General features: G+C 62.5%; 1 protein-coding gene across 6 annotated transcripts; it reads right to left on the reverse strand.

Annotated features, from left to right (window-relative positions):
* Positions 1–935: 935 nt before the first annotated feature.
* Positions 936–20,066, reverse strand: PDGFA (platelet derived growth factor subunit A). 6 transcript variants are annotated; one of them, XM_032459825.1, is made up of 8 exons: positions 19,620–19,792; positions 18,379–18,508; positions 16,806–16,902; positions 12,112–12,216; positions 10,369–10,556; positions 4,516–4,642; positions 3,919–3,987; positions 936–2,138 (listed from the first exon to the last, which is right to left on the reverse strand). In XM_032459825.1, exons 2-7 carry the CDS (start codon positions 18,439–18,441, stop codon positions 3,932–3,934), a joined length of 636 nt encoding a protein of 211 aa, XP_032315716.1. In that variant the 5' UTR covers positions 18,442–18,508; positions 19,620–19,792; the 3' UTR covers positions 936–2,138; positions 3,919–3,931. The 6 variants fall into 6 exon arrangements, 5 of the variants coding, with proteins under 5 accessions (XP_032315716.1, XP_032315714.1, XP_032315717.1 ...); XM_032459823.1 differs by lacking the exon at positions 19,620–19,792 and adding an exon at positions 19,419–19,613; XM_032459826.1 differs by lacking the exon at positions 19,620–19,792 and adding an exon at positions 19,923–20,066 and having other exon boundaries at positions 1,389–2,138.
* Position 20,067: the final 1 nt, after the last annotated feature.

Raw genomic sequence — 20,067 nt, forward strand, 5'->3', positions numbered from 1 at the left:
ACCCCCTCCCTCAGCGGCACCCAGAGGAGGAAGCCCAGGCTCAGCCCCGCCACCGACATCCTCCTGCATCCCCACCGGGGCCCCAGCCCCTTGTGGTGCCCCTTCCTCCCCACCAAGAGCACACCAGGCCTCTCTGCGCCATCACTTTAATGGACAGACCGTTTATCAGACGGCTCTGCGCAAAGAAAGAAAAACTGAGCAGTGTCCTGGGAATCTCAGGGACCATAAGTACATTATCACGTTTATACATCTGACATCAGACACGTGTCCACAGCACAGCATTGTGTACAGCGCAGCCCCCACACGCCGGGCACAGTGGCCTGGGGCAGCGGGCACCTCGCACAGAGCCCAAACAGGGGCCACTCCACTCGGGGGGGGGGGCATAGGGGACAGGGGACACACCGACTGCGTCCACCGCTATGCCTGCTCCACGCCCTTGACAGGCATCAGCCTGCAGCCAAAACTACATCCTGAAGACATGCTGCTGGTTAGTCCTTTATCCAAATCTTCCATGAACAGGTGAACACAGGGATGCTCGTCGTCACTCTGGAGACAACCCCATGCAACGGGGGGATCTTGACGGTCACGCGAGCCCTGAGGCGACGAGGACTAGGACAGCAGGCAGTGGGCGACGCAGGTGCGCACGGACACTGCGGTCAACCCGCCACGTGGGTTCAGTTCTTCATCATCCCCTGGGTGCTCTGGAGGGTGAAAAGCTCCGTCTCCGAGGCCACATGCACCAGCAGGACGGCTCCCCTGGCCGCTTCCCAGGAAGTTTTGGAATCCCAAGTGCAGGCCGGGGCCCCGGCCGGCCCAGGTGGCTGTAATCTGTAATCTCTCAGCTACCAACTGGGAGCTCCAGCAACCGCGCTGTGGGCCATGGGACAGGAAACGGGTTCCGGACTCGGCTTCACAACTAGAAACATGGCTACAAATGCTTTTCACACGTATATATTTTGTTGGTGGATTGGTTTGGTTTTTTCCTTTTGGTTAAAAACAAAAAAACAAAAAACCCACGGCGTCTCTCAGGTATATAAAACTGGTAATATTAGACAAAAATACAAAGTTCACCTTTACAAAGAAACAAAAACAAAAACAACACACACACACACGGTTTCTGTTGAATACAGGTAAAGCGTAACATCTTACCAAAAATAAAGAGTTTACGTTCTGTCCAAACCCTGGCAGCAGCAGGGAGCCCCCCGTGCAGCCACGTGGGAAGCCACGTTCCGAGGCCCAGGCCACGGCAAACGGGGGGACTCTGGGGACAGGAGACTCGGGGATGGTGATTGGCTCACGCACAGTCTCGAAAGGGCTTAAGTTAAGAAGCGAATTAAATGGGGCAAGGAAGAAACACGGAAAGCCAGAAACATTCAGGAAATGATGCATAGGTGGGCATACCATGTTTATTTTAATACATCTCATTCGCTTGCATCCTGCTAGGAAAGATACCGTTCCACTGTCCTGACTGTTAACAGCAGCCTGGTGTTATCGGTGTAAATGTCATCCAAGAGATAATTAAAAAAAAAAGCTAGGCAAAGAGTAGAAAGGAAAGCTTAATAATCACTTTATGGTGTAAAAAAAAATCCACTTAAGGCTCTCAGAAGGTTTCTGTATAGACTGAAACACTACAGCAAGGGGGTGCGGCTCCCGAGATGCTCCCGGCTCCTGCGTCCCCGCAGAGCCTGTCGGCATCCGACTGCAGTCTTCGGGAAGCAGGCTCTGTGTCCTTGGCAAGAGCACCTGTGACCACCTGGACAGAGATCCAGTCTGCCGAGACGTCTGTCACTTCCATCCCACGGGCGTCCCTCCGATCCGGCAACAGTTTAGATATTTTTGTGAGTCAGTTTTGTTTGTCGCGTTTCGTGGTTTTGTTTGCTCGCTCGCTCTCTCTCTCTTTTTTTTTTTGACAAGGAAGCTTCTTATTGTTTCACCGAGTGCTACAATACTTGCTTTGATGTCACATAAACAACGTATACTGTCTCTTTGTTCTCCAGGGTGTGCATGGAGACAGTTTTCACGGAGGAGAACAAAGACCGCGCTGGCGATAAGCACCGTACATGGCAGGTTCAGGAATGTAACACATCATGTACATCCGTGTCCCGGGAGAGGGCTGCTGGCGTATCCTCACCTCACATCTGCAGGCAGAGGGGAGAGACGGGTGCTGAGAGGCGGGGCCACGAGTGCTCGCACCACCACGTGGAGCATTTAAGCCAATCAGATGTGTGTGTGCACACAAGCACACACACTCACACACATGCACACACACATACCCCATGGCAAGTCTTAGGATTTAAAGCTTTTGTTAAAATTTTCAAATCAAATATCCCTCATTACGCTTTCTGTAACATCCTGACCAGAACTGGGACTAGGCTCTTGGGATCGCACAGAACATGGCTTCAGAGCAAGCCCCATTCTCCCACTGTACAGATGGGGAAAACTGAGGCCCAGAAAGGTTCTTATGCCTTTCTCCTCGCCTCCCTCTTTCTTCCAGTCTACAGAGCTTGATGTGGTTTCTGGAGCTCTGGCAACCACTTTGGGCCATGAGGCAACCCTGACAGGATGGATGCCATGAGCCAGACACAGGGGTTCCTGTGACCAGGCAGAGCTACACTGAGCTCAGCGAAGAGCATCTCTCCCCTACCCTTTATCACCTGTCTGTGGCTCATCCCAGTACTTGAACCACCACATGCCCAGAGCCCGAGTGCCAGCAGAGGTCTCCAACATCAGCTGGCCCATGGAGGCCAAGCCCAATGGCTGCAGACTTGGATGCACAGGCAGGCACAATACCAGCCCCAGCACCCCACCCTCGGGACCCAAAGCCAAGGCTGAGCAGTCGTTTGGAGGCTGCTTCAGGATCCATCCATGAATGTAACCGCCCTGTGGGCCTTGGAGGCTCGCAACCTGGCAGTCACACACTGCCCAGCTGGAGCCCGGCTCCAGACACCTGTCTGTGAGAATTCCTCTCACAGCCAGTGGTTTTGGATGCCAGGGTTCCCACATGCTTGGAAGCAAGGACCAGACTCTCCGGAGCCAGACAGGCCAACACAAAGGACCAGGAAGGCTTAAAACCACCTCCTCCATGATGCTGGTTGCCCACATCCACTTTCCTCTGGGAAGGCCCTCTGAAAGACCACCTTTCCCAGGCCTCCCTGCAGTGGAGGAGTGGCCAATGAGATCAAAGCAAAAGTCACTGGGTCCTTCCACCCTTCTCCCCACCCTACACTTTCCTCCAGCCTGGAGTGGAATGTGATTTCTGGAGCTCTGACAACCACTTTGGGCCATGAAGCAACTCTGAGGATGGATACCACCAGTCCTGGAAAGAAGAGGGTCGCTGATGATACTTCAAGACTCAGAGCCATACATGCTCTGGTCTCCCTGTCTCAACCTTCTCTCAACTCCTGTTTCCAGTGTGTTCCTAGAATCCAAACATAATTTCCAATACAGCAGCCAATACAGCAGCCAATAGCCCTATACATTTATAAAGCATTTTCAGCCTGAAGTATCTCCTCAGTCTCCAACAATCCTTCTGTAACCCCTGTAAGCCTCAGTTTTTTCATCTGTCAAATGGGGTGGGCAACCTGCTCACGGTGATCCCAGCTCATAAACAGAGCTGCCCCACTGCTGCTCAGGGAACCCAAATCACTCCACTCATGTGATGCCTTTGACTCCCCAATCAACAAGGACCAAAGCCAGAGCAGGGGCCCCAGAGGGGGAGGAGCCATGAGTCAGGCGTCCTGCGCAGCGGGTGGGGGAACCGGGGATGGGAGAGCGGAGACCCACAGCCCAGCCAGACACCGGAAGCTCGCAGTCGATCAGGGCCAATCAGGGCGCATCCTCGCCTCCGGGGTGATTCGCCGAGTGATCAGTCATCACGCCCCCACCCGGGACTGCGGCACGTCCGTGGACGGCTCCTACCTGGTTGGCCGCATTAGGTGGGTTTTAACCTTTTTCTTTTCCGTTTTTTACCTGACTCCCTACGCCTTCCTGTTGACAGAAGGGCAGGGAGGGTGAGCAGGCCCAAGGGAGGGCTGTCAGGTGGGAATTGAAGCAGTAAATACCTGGAGTGTTTGTCTTTCTATAAAACAGCTCGACGTCGCTGGCTTGGAGATACTTCCTGGTCCCCTCGAGCTGGCCCCATACAGCGGTCACCACGCCACATCGCTCTGGGCAAAGTCCACCCGAGGGGGAGGCCAGGACCCTGACTAGTAACGCTGCGGCCAGCAGCCCGCATCCACCAGGGCAGGGCCCTTCCTCAGCCACATCTCCACTACGTAACCCACTAGCCGCCCAACCGGGGAGACAGACTTAACCCGCACAGCCGGCCCAGCCACGCCCCCTCACACTGCAGTGATGCCCACGGGAGCAGAATCCACTTGGCAGGTTAGCAAACGGCCAATAGGCCTCTCACTGCAGCCCCCCACCCCACCACCCACCAAGCCCACGGGACATGGCTGCAGAAGCAGGCTCTGGGCCCTTTCCATGAGCAGAGACAGTGACAACAGCCCCGCGTACCCGCCTCCTCTTCTCGGTGGCCCGGGGTTGGGCTGGCGGTCGTGCACGTGCACTCCAAGTGTTCCTCCAGCCGCACCTGGACCTCTTTTAACTTTGGCTTCTTCCTGACGTATTCCACCTTGGCCACCTGCCCGAGACAACAGCCCCGCCGTGAATACCGCAGCCGCGCCTTGCACACGTCACGAGTCGCTGGGAGCAGGGGACGTGCTGGGTCCCACCCGGGCCGGGAGGGAGGTGTAGGCTCAACTTCTGACCTCTGACCTCCTCCCAGTGGGAAAGGCGAGGGCACTGGGAAATAACCACCACCTTCAGTCCAGCATTTGTGGTCTGGTCCCATTTTACCTTAAATGCAAAGGGCCTGAGTATGCCGGGAGACAGCCTGCAGGATGCACTCAAGGTGGAAGCTCTGAGGAGGGGTGGGCGAGGGAAGGGGTTTGCAACCATGTCTTACGGGCATCTGGGGCAACGGGAGAAATTCTCAAATCTGCACTTGACTATAGCAGCCGAGGAACAGGGCTGCTGTGTGTGTACTTGGCGGTAAGGGCACCACACTCCCTCCTGCCCACCAACCCAAGGCCCGAGGGCCCACAGGGAGCCTCGATGCAGACTCCAGATGAAGACCCCACAGCCACCTGACTTGGGGCTGGGCCCAGCCCTGCAGCCTCGCCCAGGTCCAAGGTCCCGGAAACAATCCACTGGGGGACCACCCCCTCCACTGTTCACCTGGGGAGACTGAGGCAGGAAGGGGCAGAGCCCACCAGGTTACACCTCGGGCATGTGGAGGCACCGGGAAGCCTGGCTCATGGTCCAGAGCAGGCGGGGTGAATGGGACCCCAGCCCAGTGACAGTCAGGAGGGGTAATGGGAAGGGGACCATCTTCCAAACTCCTTTACAGAGAGCCCAGAGGCCAGAAGCCAGAGCACCACAGGCAGTGGGGTCAGCCCTGTACCCTGGAGACTGGGCCGCCCGCCCCACAGGTCAGCTGGCCCGAAGGCTTGTCCAGACCTTTGTGGCCACGCGGCCGCAGAACTGTTACCCCAACGTGCAGAGGTGCTGGTGCCTGGTGGCCATGGAAAGTATACACGGCTCATGGGGGCGATGGGGGCCAGGCCAGAATGGGGGCCAGGCCTGGGAGGCTGCCTAAGCAGCCCTGGGAGGAGAGCTGCAGGACGGAGTCCATTCCACTCGGGGAGGCCTGGGAGTCTGCTGCCCCCCACCTGCCCTCCCCACAGGAGAACCTGGGAGAGGCGTCTGCGGGGAGCAGGCAGAGGCCTCCGCCCTCCTATATGTAAAATGGGGACATGGGCCACACCCACCCAGGGGTCACAGTGAGGAACAAACAAGGTCTCACGTGCAGAAGCCCTGGAACGTGGGACCAGGTCACCTTCCAGACAGCCCTGCTGCCGACACCTTCACACAGAGCCTGTTCGTGCCGAAACCAGCCCCAGACCCCCTCGGTCCTGGGCAGAACGCGGGTCCCAGAGCGACCCTCCCCTTCAGGGCACTGGGTGGGGTGCCCCTCAGCAGGTCTCCCAAGAGGGCAGAGGACCCCGGCTTCACCCCAGTCACCCCACCAGCATTAGGAGCCCCTAGTCTGCCCAGGCAGTAACTGGGAGACCCATCCCCTCTTGCCTCTGCAGGGCCTCACCAGCCTTATCCCCTCCCCTGTGGCTCAGGCAGTGGGGACAGAGACCTGGTTCCCCACGCTGGGTGCCCAAGTGTCCAAGTGCCACACCCTGCCTCCTGGACCCTCCATGGGGGAACATAGGGAGGCAGGGCAGGCGGGCAGTACGAGGGGCTGGGCTCCCGCAGGGCAGCAGTCCTGTTCTCGGACCAGCCCTCTGGACGGCTCAGCCCCTTTGGTCAGTGAGCACCTCCCCAGCTTCCTCTCCAGATACCAGGCCCTGGGCTCCAGGGCGGGGGGCAGGCTCATTCTCCACCAGACAGCCCGGCAGACAGGACACGGGACAAGTGGACGCACCAGCAGCGTGGCCCCTGCTGTCCCCTCGTGAAGGGCATACAACACTGGCCGCTCCGGTCTGGGAACCCACTTCCTCTTCAGAGAAAAATCTTGTTTTTCTTATCAAAGGAAAACAAACAGGGATTTATGATTGCACCTGCTTCTGGGTATGCACGGATTCCAGGCGGATCCACCACCTCTGTCTGGCCAGGAAACGGCTACATTTTTTCCCCCAAGCACATGCCATGAATATTAACTTCTCAGAAGCATCCTCCACACCAGCCAAGGCCACAGATCAAGACGTGTACGTCCTTGGGATCCATCGCCTCGTCCCCAGACCCATACTCAGGGCCCCAAGTCTCCCCACCCTTCCCCGTCGTTTATCTCGGGAGTCTGGGCTGCACCTGAAAAACCAGACATTCAGATTCCCCGCTTCAGAGTCTGCTGTGTCATGAACAGCCCACCCGCGCACTCCTGGGGCAGCGCCACCCCAGAATGCAACCTCACCCTCCCAGATGGGGGACTAGAGTTCCGGCCGCACACCAGCCTCTCCAGCTGGGCTGCTATGCTGCGGGAGCCCCATGCTGCAGGTGACCCCTCCAGGGTATCCAGAGCTCCACCCGGGGTCAACGCTGGCGTCCACTGACCACCACGTGCCCGGCACGCGCACTCACAGCCGCCTGCGAGGGCACAAGTGCCGACCGTGTCCAGGCGGGGCACGGACGAGGCTTCTTTCAGCTGGAAGGAGGCCTGGGCCAGGGGCCTGCGGCCACTCTAAGCTTGCCCCTTAACCAGGGGATGTCCTGAGCCAGAGACCCATCCTGCGGGGTGAGTCTCGGCAGACAGACCTCGGCCTGGTTTACAGGCAGGTGGCAGGGAGCCCTTCTCCCCAGTCTGGCTAAGAGGCCACAGCAGCGCAGAGAACAGTGACTCCGGCTCCCGGGCCCGAAGCTGACAGGCAATGCCCCTGAGGCAGGGTCCTGCTCCCTAGACGCGGGCCTCCCCGACCCCCTCGGGCAGGCACCGGGCATCCCTGCCCACGGGGGAAGGGACTCGGGGGCCCTGGACCTGAGACTCACGCTGCCAGAATTACTGCTTTCTCCCCAAACCCCCAAACTGGACCCCTAAACAGCAATGGCTGACGGCCGGGACCGCTCACCTCACCCCACCCAGTCCATTACAGGGGCAGAAGCCCATCTTGGGTATCCTGGGTGGATACCCACCTTCCAGAAGCCTGAGGTCTAGCAAAGCAGAGCTGAAGCCAACCACCCTGGACACAGCCACAGAGCTGGGTCCCGGCATCTGGAGACCTGGCCCGCATGCTGCCCTGAAACCAAGAGTAGCCCAAACTTGTGACGTGTGAGAGGCTGGAGGCCTGCCCGGCAGTGGGGGGCTGCGGGGGGGGGGGGGCGTGGACCCTAGCACGTCCTGACACCAGGACCGGGGGCCGCCTCCAGCCAACGGCACGCTGGACAGCTTACATCCTGGGCCTCGGCAGGGTAAATGAGAAACCCAGGAGAGACCAGGGACGCCGTCTTCACGCCGGCCCCCAGCACCCATCACACACACACCCAGTCTGGGGTTCCTAGGGGTCCCCTCCCTGCTCGCCCTCAGCCCCAGATGGGAGCAGGAGCCGCTTGCTGGCCAGGCTGGGGCCGGGCTGGCCTCCACAATGGGCCTCCTGTTCCCACTGACCTTGTCTCCTCTCCCCCAGAACCCCCAGTGTCTGGGGCCGGATGTTTTCCCGCCAACTTTCTGATGGGCGCGCCGGGAGGAGGTGCCTTCCCTGAAGAGGGAGACGGGGGCGGGGCCCCGGCTTCCACAGCAGGACTGACCCCTTGGGCAGGTGAAGCCCTGGGGAGGGAAGCCCCCAGCCCTGCTCCCTTACCTGCCCCGAGCCGGTGGGGCCTGTGCCCAGGCAGACCACCAGCATGCTGTCAGGACCCCTGAGGAGCTCTGGATGCCCGCCCACCTCCTCAGGGGGGACCAGAGGCGAGGCGGATCACCGCCCATCCCAGGACTGGACACTCCCTGGTCCTCACACCCCGGGGAAGCAAGAATGAGAACAGCGAGGGTCCCCAGAGGTGGGGCCCTCCAGGCAGAGTCCCAGTCCATCCCAGCTCCCCTGTACCTCCATCCTGTCTTGAGGCCCCAAGGACAGCCCCCAAAGCCCCGATGCGGGACAGTCTACTCTAGGGCGCCCCTCCATATTCAAGAGAGACAGACCGCAGTCTCCCAGATTCTCGGGGCTCCAGGGGAGTCAGGCCTCAGTCTCCACCTTTAACCGAGGAAGAGCTGGGCCCCCCAGCAGCAGGGGCAGCCCGGGCGCAGGGCTGGCTCGGTGCCGGCACTGGGAGCCCCGCCCCAGATCAGCACTCCAGGGGCAGCTCAGCCCCAAGGGGAGTGTCCACCTCGAAAACCCAGGGCCGCAGGCCGCGGAATTTGCTTGCTCAATGCCCAAGCACGCAGAGGACTGAGTCCCCGAGGTCAACCAGCTCCAGTCACGGGTCTAAAGTACTTCCCACGTAGCGACCACCAGGGTCCTTAACCCCCACCTCGCTTGGGGGCCTGCAGCCGACACCAACAGGCCCGGACCCCGGACCTGCAGGGGATATGAAATAACTTCTAGTGAAGGAACAAGTTCCAATGCACCCCCAGAACCGAAGTCCTCACTCCAGGAGAAACAAACCCACCTGCCACGGGAAGCTCAGCTGAGCCAGGGGCAGGGCCGCTCCCTGTGGAAGGTGTCAGTCAAATCTACACGCCCAGGGTCACCCGGGACCATGACCGCCCAGAGCCAGTTTCCTAGGAGGGCAGCCCCTCCCCTAGACCAGGAGCCCCCAGGACTCTCCAGGCTCGGCCACCTTCGCAGAAGCCAGGAGACACCCTAAAACCTCCCCTCCAACCCTGCCCTTCCGAGATGCAGAGACTCGCCTCCAAGCAGCAAGGTCACTGTCACCTTGGGAGTTTCACAGCCCCAGACAGCGAGTCCCACTGCTTCAGACCCATCCCAGATGAGGCAAGTGGGGCCTGAGGGGCACAAACCCAGGCCGAGAAAAGCTTCCAGCCACGGGGCCAAAAGCCAGACCCCCACACTGCTGCCCAGTGACCTGAGGACTCAGCAGAGGAGCCCCAGACGTGTCATCTGAGGTGACCCCCCCCCCCCACATGCCCGCAGTGCTGCCCTCAGAGGTTGTCACGACGAGCCGCTCCTTGGAGAGGGCTTCCTGGCAAACTCCGGCTGTATGCTGGCTCTCAGGGGCCACAGGTGGGCGGCAAAGACCTCCAAACCAAGCCACGGGGCCTGCGGGTCTCCAAGCAGAGCACACCTTTCTGGGATGGTGGGCCCAGTCCCCAGGACCTCAGCACCTTAGAAGGACCCTTCTGGCCAGAGCTCCTTCAACACGCACGTCCAGTGGAACGGGGCACCCTCCCAGATTTACAGATGGGGTGGAGGGCCGGCGAGGCAGGCAGCGAGCTTGGCCCCTCGGCCTGAGTTCTGAGCTGTAGGGGAAGCCAGCCACTGGCCCAGCCCCACCAGCACTCCCCTCCTGTCTCCAGTGGGGGACCCCGGCCACGCACCACAACCCCCACTCAAGTGCCCTCGGGAGCTCTCCGGGGCTTGGAGGAGACGCCAGGCAGCTCCCAACTAAGTGGCTGGACACCACGCAAGACCCATTAGCGAGGCAAACAGCCACATTGTGAGATCCAAATGGCTGTTTCCAGCCAGGCGGGTGGGGTAGCGGGGGGGCAGAAGCAGACGCCACCCTGAAATGACTGACGGGACCCAAGCCCCGACTACCCCCGGGCCTCGGTGTGTCAATCAGGGAAGTGGGAGTGCCTTCCACACGACGGCGCGCTGCGGCCCCCGGGGGGGCTGCGGGCGGGCTCACCTTCACGCTGCGGTGGTGGACGCGGGAGGGCTGGCACTTGACGCTGCTGGTGTTGCAGCAGCCGGTGCAGCGCTTCACCTCCACGCACGGGGGCCAGATCAGGAAGTTGGCAGACGTGGGGTCCACCTGGCTCCGAGGTATCTCGTAAATGACCGTCCTGGTCTTGCAGACTGCGGGGATGGCTTCCTCTGCAGAGGCAAGAGCCACGGTGAGGGCTCTATCACCCCTCAGGGCAGCCGCAGCTCCAAGGAGCCAAAACCTGCCCGGGGGCGACCAGGCTGCTGTTGCCTCCCACGTGAATGCCATGCAGCCCCAGGGCCCAGCAAAGGCAGAAAGACCCTCATCCCAACAGGGCTCAGCTGACTAGCCCAAAGACGAGCAGGGGCTTGAGGGCCCGGAGGGGACACCCCAGGGAAGGGTGGGCGCAGAGGGCTGGAAAGCCACCCACACACCGGGGGCTCACACAAGCCCTGCAGCCTCCCCCACTGGCCTTTGCCCGGGTGCCTGGGGTTTGGGGGGAACATGGGGTGGCGGAGCATCAGCTTCTCAGCCGTCCCTGCTTTCTGAGGGCTCCCTCCTGCCGGGAGACTCGGCGGGTAGGCGCAGCCTGGACGACCTCCAGGGACGAGCCAGCAGATCAAGACCACCCCTTTGGGGTCTGGCCGCCCCAGTGGGAGAAGGGGTGCCACTCCCAGGGCCCAGCCCAGCATCCAGCAGGCAGGAAGGACCCAGGGAGCCCGGCCAGGTGGGGCTGAGGGTGGAGACAGGGAAAGAGGCTTCTGGTCCAGCCCTTGTTTACTCGTGGACATTGGCCACCTCCCTCGCCCCCCCCCCCCCACTGCCCGTCTGGAGCAGGACCCCTGTCTGGAGCAGGATGAGCCTCAGTAGAGGGTCCTGAAGCCTCGCTGGAGTGCCCGGTCTTTGAGATGCAAAATAGAGGTTCATGAAAAACATCACCTGGGGAGGCCCGCGGGCCTTAACAAGGATCGTTTACACACACACACACACACACACACACGCACGCACGCACGCACGCACGCCCAAAAGTAGAGGCTACAAACGCCATCTTCTTAGAGGAATAAAGCTCATGAGGAGGGAGTCACTTGCCCAAGGTCACCTGGGGAATCAGCAGGGGGACCCCCAGGTGGCATGGGACGGGGGGGGTCACACCCCCTAACTGCATCCCTGGGCCAAGATCTCCCCTCAGAGCTGAGCCTGAGGCCCCAGGAGACCCCACCAGCCTATCGCTCCTGAAGGAGCCAGGCAGACCCGGGGACGCTCTGCGGGAGGGGACAAGAGCCAAAATGTCCTCCAGACCTGCGCCGGGGGCCCCGCGGGCCAGGCCCGAGTGGAGTGGGGGCCCCGGGGAGGGCCCACGAGACACCCCACGGCTGCACCCCCTGCCCTGTGGCGTGGCCAGGAACACACCGTGCTCCACATTTCAAACTGGAAATTAAACACCACCCGTCTTCCAGGGAAGCTGCCTCCAGAGCAGGCCCCAACAAGACTGGGCACTGAAGGAATTTATGATGGTTCTCCTCTCCTGGAAACTCAAGGCCCAGGCCAGGCCTGCAGCAAGGAGCAGCGGGCTAGGGCAGGGAGAGCGGGAGGCGGGGGCCCCCCAGCAGGCTCTGCCTTTGTCTTCGGGAGGAGAGAAGGGCCTGCTACCCTGAGGCCGCGGTTGGAGGAGAGGGGCGGGTCCCCCAGCCCCTCCCGCCACCCCGCCCACAGCGCCAGGCTCACCGATGCTCCTTTTCCTCCGAATGGGCACAGGCCGCTTCTCCGGTGCATGCTTGGCGCCACGGCCCCCGTGGGCTCTCAGGCTGGTCTCCAGGGGATCCTCGGCCCCTACAGATGGGAAGAGGGGGTGGTGACCAGCCGCCCACACCTTGCGACAGCCCTGGGGCCCGTACAGCAGCACCTCCCAAAGGCCAGCCCGCTCCCCCTCCCCAGTACAGATGGGGTCCCTCCACTCTGGCAAGGGGGGTTCCAGACGTGCAAAGGATGGAAGACGCACAACTGCCAAAAACGTCCACCTGCTCCCGCGAAGCCTACACGAGGTCCAGACGTGGAGCCCTGGCTGCGGAGCCCCTGACCCCTGGGGAAGGCTGCAGCCGCTCTCCCCCGAGGCTCCTCCTCAGGGAAGCCCAGGTGAGGCCTGGACCACGTCAGGAAGCACTTGAGGCCAGCCCTCCCCGTCCGTGAGACCAGGGCCAGCAGGCCTGCTGCTCCCAGCTGAACGGGGCACCGAGGACAGCAGGCTGGACCAAGGACCAGCAAGGCCTGCCGTTGTGACTGCCAGTGCAGGGTCTCCCTCCTCCGCCCTCCCTCACTACACCAACCCCGGCCCGAGCATCCTGGCCCCACTTGTCCCTGAACCCCGCCCCCTGCGAGGGAGAGGCTTCGAGAACCGAGAGCAGAAGAGAAGCCTCCTGCGCAGCATGAAGCATGAGACGGGAGTCCTGGTGGCTGGTGCAGGAGGCAGCTTCAGGAGGGGAAGAGCTCTGCCACCCAAATATCAGAGGGCCGCAGAACTGGGCAGACTGGCTCCAGCCCCTCACACACACATCCCCACCCCCTCTGCCCCCAGGGCCCCCCAGAAGGGCTGGAAGGGACACACAGTCCTGCCACCTGCCATCTGGCCTGACCCAGCTCATGACAGTGCCTACAGCTGGACTAACTGGCCTGGCATCCCCACCCTGGCCCCCAGCTGGGGGGGTCTCTTCCCACTTCTCCCCTCCATCTCTATCTCCCCAGTAGGTAACTAGGGGCAGTGGGCCCGAGAAGGTGCCCCAACAGCCAGGAGCTCCAGCAGCTGCACAAAGATCCCTTGTCTTGCCACCTCCCTCCCCAAGAAACTCCAGCGGTGTCCCAGCCACCAGCTCAGACTGAGGCCCCCTCCTCTGTGCCCAGCCCACCAAGGCCTTGGTGACTGTCCACACCCGCAGGTCTGGGAACTGCACTCATTGCACACGAAACCTCAACACTGCAAAGGCGGTGGGGACGCAGGGGATGGCCCTTCTGGATGCCGAGGTCCAGGGGGGCCCAGCTCTTCCCTTAAAATGACTCAGTGTTCCACTGCCACCAATTTTTTTTGAGACCCAAAATAAGATCAGAACAGAACTACTCATGCAATAAGAATTTCCCATCAACCAACTGTTACAAGAAGCATGTTTTCACGAAAAAGTGACATTATGAGTCACGTCCTAGTGGTGGCCATCTTGCCACCGCCAAACCCAGGAGCAGCTGGTCCATCCTGAGTGTCTACAGGAAAACGGAACTGCAGCAGCATGGACTACAACTCCATGCCTCCCTCCAGCCAGGCGGCAGCCGCTCCCCCAGGACCTCATCGCGATGTGCACGCAGTCGGCACTGCCTCTTCACTTGGAAGAAACAAGAGGCCCGAGAGGTGGAAAGGCCAGCAAGACCAACGGAAGGCGGAAGGACCCCGGGGGGCTGTGTCCAGACCCAGACCGCCCTCCTGCCCAGGGATGAGGCCCGGGTAAGCAGAGAAGACACAGCCTCCCAGTTCATCACCTGTCCTGAAATCTGAACCAGGACTCGCTGTCAGTGAGAGACAGAGTAGAGGCAGCTCAGACAGGCTCATCCACTGCCCGGTGGAGACGGGTGGTCAGGAAACGCAGCGCAGACCCGGCGGACGGGGAGGCGGCCATCTGATCCACAGGTGGAGAAGCCAGCAGTGGGGACTCCCAAGAGAAGGCCCCACAAGGACCAGGCCCCCAAACCGCTCTCGGGACAGTTAATTGACTGGTTTCCCTTTTGTCTTTCAGGCACAGAAGGATGGGGAGCCCTCCTCTAGCCGTCGGTCCTAGAGGCGCCGTCAGTGGCCGGGTTGGGGATATTTATGTTCTGGTTATTCAGTGACCACAGGCGCCTGTCCAGGCCACTCCGAGAACAGACCTCCTCAGCTCCCACCGCCGCTCTGCTGAACGGCTGACTCTCGGCACACCTGACCAACAGGCCCCCAACTCCACATACGGCTGGTCTCCCCACCCAAAGCCACATGTGAAAAACCCATGGCCCATCCTGACACACACTTGGAGCCCACAGACACTGGCTCGGGAGTCCACCGCCTCAGGGCCGCCAGCCTCAGGGCAGGAGTTCCAGGCTCCGCTCCTCACCTGTAAAATGGGAACAAGGCCTTTCCACTGGGAGGAGTCCGGAACCCCACCTGCCAACCACATGCCCCGCCCACTCCAGGGAGGAGTCAGTCTGCTAAAGGAGCCCCTCTCCTGCCTCCTGGGCACACAGCATTGAGGGGTGAGGACATCCAGGCCTAGGGGGTCTCTCCGCACCCACCCCTTCCTCACTGATCCCAGACTGGCCTCTGACTGGGTCTAGTGGGGCATTCAAGGCACAGAGGGCAGTTCATCCTCCAAGGAACGACCCCACGGCTGCTCACAACCTCTCTGAGCAGCCAGACCTGTTTCAGCTCCACTCTGGGCAGAAGCCGAAGTTAGGGGAAAGACACCCCAAAACAAGCCATAGAAGCAACCAGCTCAGACCAGAGACGGTGGAGCCCTGTTCTCAGCATCCACGCCTGTGAGAGGAGAGCTGACCGAGATGCAGGAGACCCACTTCAGGGTCCCCCAGGGCCAAGTCTAGTGAGCCAGGGAGATCCTGGGGCCCCTGCAACGCTCTCACCCCAAAGGTTCCCAGGCACTAGGAGTCCCACCCTCAGACTCCGAAACATCTGACAGGTATGGGGGGAGGGCAGGCAATCGACTCTGTCCACTCCCTGGGGCAGGAGGGAGACAGATCCCAGGGGCTCTTTATAAGGGGGCAATTTGAAACCAGCCAGAGAACCAGCTAGTGCACTTGGGCTTCTGTTTGGACCCTCCCAAGGAGGCCCTGGACCCAGAGCCCCCAGGTCAGGAATGCTATCAGCATGATCCCAGAGCTGCAATGCTAAAAGCATTAATGGAGGGGGTGGGGGGGGGCGGGGCTGCAGAGACCAGAATAAGAATGGTCGGGGCAGAAAGTGAATGGCCCATTTCCCGGGGGCGGCCCAAAGCCAGTCCTTGCCAGGGGGCCCAGCCTTTTCCAGGCCTTACTCCTGCCAGCCTGAAAAAAGAGCCTGAGCCCTGGAACCTCTCTGGGAGCCAGTCTCCCCACTTTCCCAGACCCATCAGGGAGTGGCAGAACGCAGCTAACCAAAGCCAGACCCTCCTCCTCAGGGTCACACATCAAGGAACCAGATCAACCCCCCCCCCCCGAACCCCGGCCCAACTCTGATCTCCAAGTGAAATCCTGCCCCTTCCTGATAAGGATCAGCCAAAGGGTTTCCTGGGTCAAGAAACTACAGAAACCATCTCCCTTGCTAGAAGATGGTTTTGGCATGAAATGAAAATAGTTCAGGCCTCTCCACCGCCATAATTAGGTACAAATTTCCAAATGACTAGACCATGTGATTTTACTTAATTCCCCCGCCACCCCCCTTTTTCAGAGTCGTTTGCTGTGAGGAAAATCTTTATTTCCCTTAAAATTCTTCCAGCCAACCCCTGCTGCCTTGAGGTGCCCTACCTACAAGTTCACTTGGGACCTCTTCCCACCCACTCAAGAGCAAGTTTGGTGACGTGAGTATTTCCCGAGGTAGCTCACACTGGGGTTCCCACCACAGAAACCCGCCCCTTCTAGGAAGGAGCTCCCTCTGCTCCGCACCCAAGCGCTGCCACCCAAGGCCACCGGCTCCCAGCCCAGCAGCCTGGGTCCCTTGGCATCTTTGCCCACCTGGGCCCAGTCCACCTCTGCAACAGACACGCAAGAGCTTCAAGAGTCTACTTTATGAATAAACTGTTCTCTAAAGTGGCTCAGCTCCAGAGCCTGAGGGTGAGCCCCAAAATAGTCCCTGAACAGCAGATGTGTCCAAGGCGCGCCTTTTTATTGGCTCGTGAAAACAGAAAGACACGGGCCTCCTACAACCACAGAGGCCCAGCCCCGCGGCAGGAGCCGGGCAAGTTCGCAGCAATGACAAAGGGGCCCTGCTGGGAGTGGGCTGGGGGGCACCCACTCCCCCTGTGCGTCTGCCCGCCGGGCGCACTGGGCCAGGGCTCGGCGCCCAGGGCCTGAGCAGGCTCCTCCCGGCCCGAGGGCAGGCTCCGGGCTGCACACCTGGCCGGGGCGCCGGCGCCTCTGTGCGGCTGAACTTTCTGTGACACACTCGGCATTTTCCTTAAATGCAAAAACAATCCCTGCGCGAGTGAGCAGCCCTCGGCCGCCGCCGGGAGAGAAAGTGTGATTGGAAGAGAAACTCCTGACTCATCCGCCTGGGCTTTTATGGCCCGGGATTGGATTCTGACCTTTCGGTGCGCTCCTGCGCGGCGCCCGGCCCGGCCCGAACGCGGGAGGCGGCGCGGAGCACACACAGCCCGCCCGCCCGCCCGCCCCCACGCGCCGAGGGAAGGGGCGCGATTTACCTACGGAGTCTATCTCCAGGAGTCGCTGGAGGTCCCGGATGCTGTGGATCTGACTGTGCGCCAGCCTCTCAATTACCTCGCGGGGGATCTCGGCTTCCTGCAAGCAGAGCCACACGGTCAGCGCCCGCGGCCCCCGCCTCGCCGGCTCGCACCCCACGGCCGCCCAGAGCGTAGGATCCGCTGCCCGAGGTGGCCCCGCCCCGGTCCGCGCGGGCACTTAGCATGCAGGCCGCACGACCCCCAGCCCCGGCCCTGGCGCCTGAGGCTGGGGTGGGGCTGGGTGAGACCCCCAAATTCTCCGTCCCTATCCGTGTCTGCCCTTTGCAAAAAGAAGGCCCTCCCCACCCTTAAATTTCCAAAGAAGCCCCCCACTCCGGCCCCTCCGCCCCCGCCCCGGGTGTCAGTTACAGAAGGTCTAGGGGCAGCGAGGGGCCCGGGGAGTTTTCTGATCTAGTAGTGAAATCGACATCTAGAAAGATCAAGTTGAAATGCGTCACGGATCGGCGACGAAAGTCACGGCAGCCCTAACACTTTAATCTAGCCTGAGGCTTAAATTTCACACCCGGAATCCCAGGCCGAACCTGCGGGGGAGAGGGTCTCTCCTCCTGCAAACACGCGGGTGTGCGCGCACGCACACACACACACACACACACACACACACACACACACTCGCCCCACCCCGGACTCCAGCCCAGCCGCGGCCCTAGCGCCGACTAAGACTCCCCAAACCCAGCCGCGGCTGGGAGGGGCTGCCAGGGAACGTGAGAGTTAAATAAATATCTGCCTCTCGCAGCTCATGGTCCCTGCCCAGACCACCCCCACCACTCGGTATCCCCCTACTCCTTCCAGATTTTTAAAGGGAGTCGGGGGTCGCTGGGGGGGTCTCAAGCACTAAGTTCCCACGAAGGGGGCTGTAGAAAGTCATTCATCACAGCAGAGCTCCCAGGGATTCGGAATTCGAGGTTGGGGGGGTGGGGACGCAGGCGGTGGGAGGGCGCGGGCGCCTGGCCCGGCCCCGGCTCGCCTCGCTCAGCCACCTGTAAGCAGGCCCCGGTCGGGTGGGACTGCACCGGGCTAGCCGTCCCTCCGGGCGTGGGGATGGAAAACCGGGAGCTGCGGCTCCATGCTGCCCACCCAGCCTGCCGGGACTCCTGCAGCAGCCACCCCTACCTGCTTGTCGGCGGCTCTTCTCCCTTCTCCGGCGCCTCCGGCTCTCACATACACACCCCCTTCCGCGCTCCCTGCACCCCAATGCTGCACTGTCCGCAAAGCCCGGGGTTTCCCTCCTCCGAGAGGAGCTCGCGCCCCCCGAAGTTTCTCCCCACTCGTCGACCCCGCCGCCACTCTGTCCTTCCACGGCAGAGCGACGCAACACGCTGGAAACTCACCAGACACACTTAGGCATGGCAGAAAATAGAACCCAGTTGGGAAAATTAAAAATCGACCACCCTAGCAGAAATCAAAATGCGCTCTGCAGATCCCCGGAGCCCAGGGCGCCTCGGCCGGTGGGCGGCTGCAGGGGGCGTGCGCCGGGTGAGTTGGAGAGGGGACCGGGTGCGGGGGTGGCACCCACCTCGGCCAGGGTATTGGCGAGGTATCCGCAGCCGAGGAGCAGCAGACAAGCCCAGGTCCTCATCGCGTCCCGAGGCGCTGGCGGCTCGGCGGGGAGGCGAGGCCGCGGGGCGGGCGCTCCAGCCGGGCTCCTGTGGCGGCGAAATTCAGTACCATCCCTCAGGGAGCGCGGCCCGGAGAAGGGTGGCGCGGAGAGCAGGGAGCCGACGGAGCGCGCCCGGCGCGAGCAGCGAGTGCGGAGAGGCAGGCAGCGCCAGCAAGGAGGAGGAGGAGCAGGGAGTGCGCGCTCGCCGCGCCCGCCGCGCCGGGAGCCTCCTGGGCCGCCGGGTAGGGGGTGGGGACGGAAGGGGCGGAGGGCGGGGGCTGGGCCTCTTCCTTGGTGCGTTCCCGGTGCTGGCCGCCGCCGCGCTCGCTCCCCGGCGCTGGCTTTAGGAGCGACCCGGCCGGTAATTCTGCATATTTGCGGGCATCAGCCCCGAAAGGGACCCCGGAGCGAGGCTTGAGACGCTGTCGCCGCACCACCCCATCACCTGTCTGGACGCCCGGCCAGGCCCGGCACGGGCTCGCGCTCTCCCTGCGGGCTGCGGGCGGCCCTGCGCTCCCACCGCGGGCCCCGAGCTCGCCTCCGGCCTCCTCTTGCCGCCGCCGCCGCCCGGCCGGGCACGGCGCGGCCCAGCACGGCGCGGCCCGGCGGCCTGCGTGCGCCCCTCCGCGGCGCGCCCTCGGCTCCGGCGCTGCGCTCCGCCCTCCGCCGGCCCGAGCCGGGCAGCGCCTGCGGCCGCGCCGCCTGGCAGCCGCCGCCCGCCCCGGGCCTCGCCGCGCGGGCCTGAGGGCGGGCGCAGGGCCGAGCCGGAGCCGCCGCTGCCGGCAGGAGAGGAGGAGGAGCGGGCAGGCCCAGCTCGCCGGAGTTGTGCGGGCTCCGCAAGGCGCGCGTGTGGAGCCGGCCGGCCGCGGGGAGGGGGTTATAGCGCCGCCGCCGCCGCGCCCCTCCCCCGCCCCCTCCCCCTCGCCTCCCCCGGATTCCGGGCCCGGGACCCGCACCTCGGAAGCGCGCGGGGGCTGCACGGACCGGGCAGGGCCCGGCCGCCGCCGCCGCCGCCGCCGCCGCCGCAGTGAGCACACACACGCGCTCACGCAGGCAGTAAAATCCATCAAGGCCCCGCGCCCGGTTCCGAGCACAGCCACCAGGGCTCCGCTCGCCCGCCGAGGCTCCCCGCGCGCCCCTCCCTCGAGCTTGCCCACCCTCCAGTGCCAGCTGCAATCCTGCAGCACCGGACGGGGAGGGGAGGAGGCCGCCGCAGAAGCGCCGCCGTCGCCGGCTCGCCTCTCTCGGGCCCCAGCGGCAGCAGAGGGCAGCGCCCAGAGCTGCTACGCCAAAAAGGGCAAAAGCAAGCCGGCCCCCGCCTCCCGCCCCTCGCCTAGGCGCTCCAGCCCCTTTCCACGGTTTGGATCCTGGGCCTCTGCCTCCCCCATTCCATAAAAGGAGGGGGAGTGAGTCTCTGGTGAGAGGCGGGGCGGGTTTAGGGGCGCGTCTGGGGCACTCACCTGGCGGCTGCCACGCGCCCCCGCCCAGAATCCAATGCCTGGGGCGTCTGAATGAAGAACCTCCACCCACATTCCGGGATGGGAGAGCGCCCAGGTCGGAGGAGGGGGGCTGCAGCGTGCCTCGTCCCCGCCCTAGGAGCCCGAG

The sequence above is a fragment of the Camelus ferus genome, chromosome 18 (genome assembly GCF_009834535.1).
Source record: "Camelus ferus isolate YT-003-E chromosome 18, BCGSAC_Cfer_1.0, whole genome shotgun sequence".
NCBI lineage: Eukaryota > Metazoa > Chordata > Mammalia > Artiodactyla > Camelidae > Camelus > Camelus ferus.

Excerpts from the sequence above, each read along its gene's own strand:
- PDGFA (XM_032459825.1), bottom strand. The coding sequence starts at position 18,441 with ATGAGGACCTGGGCTTGTCTGCTGCTCCTCGGCTGCGGATACCTCGCC. Across the intron at positions 10,557-12,111 it reads TCGGAGGAAAAGGAGCATCG|AGGAAGCCATCCCCGCAGTC; the intron begins GTGAGCCTGGCG and ends TTGCCTCTGCAG. Across the intron at positions 4,643-10,368 it reads TCCACCACCGCAGCGTGAAG|GTGGCCAAGGTGGAATACGT; the intron begins GTGAGCCCGCCC and ends TGTCTCGGGCAG.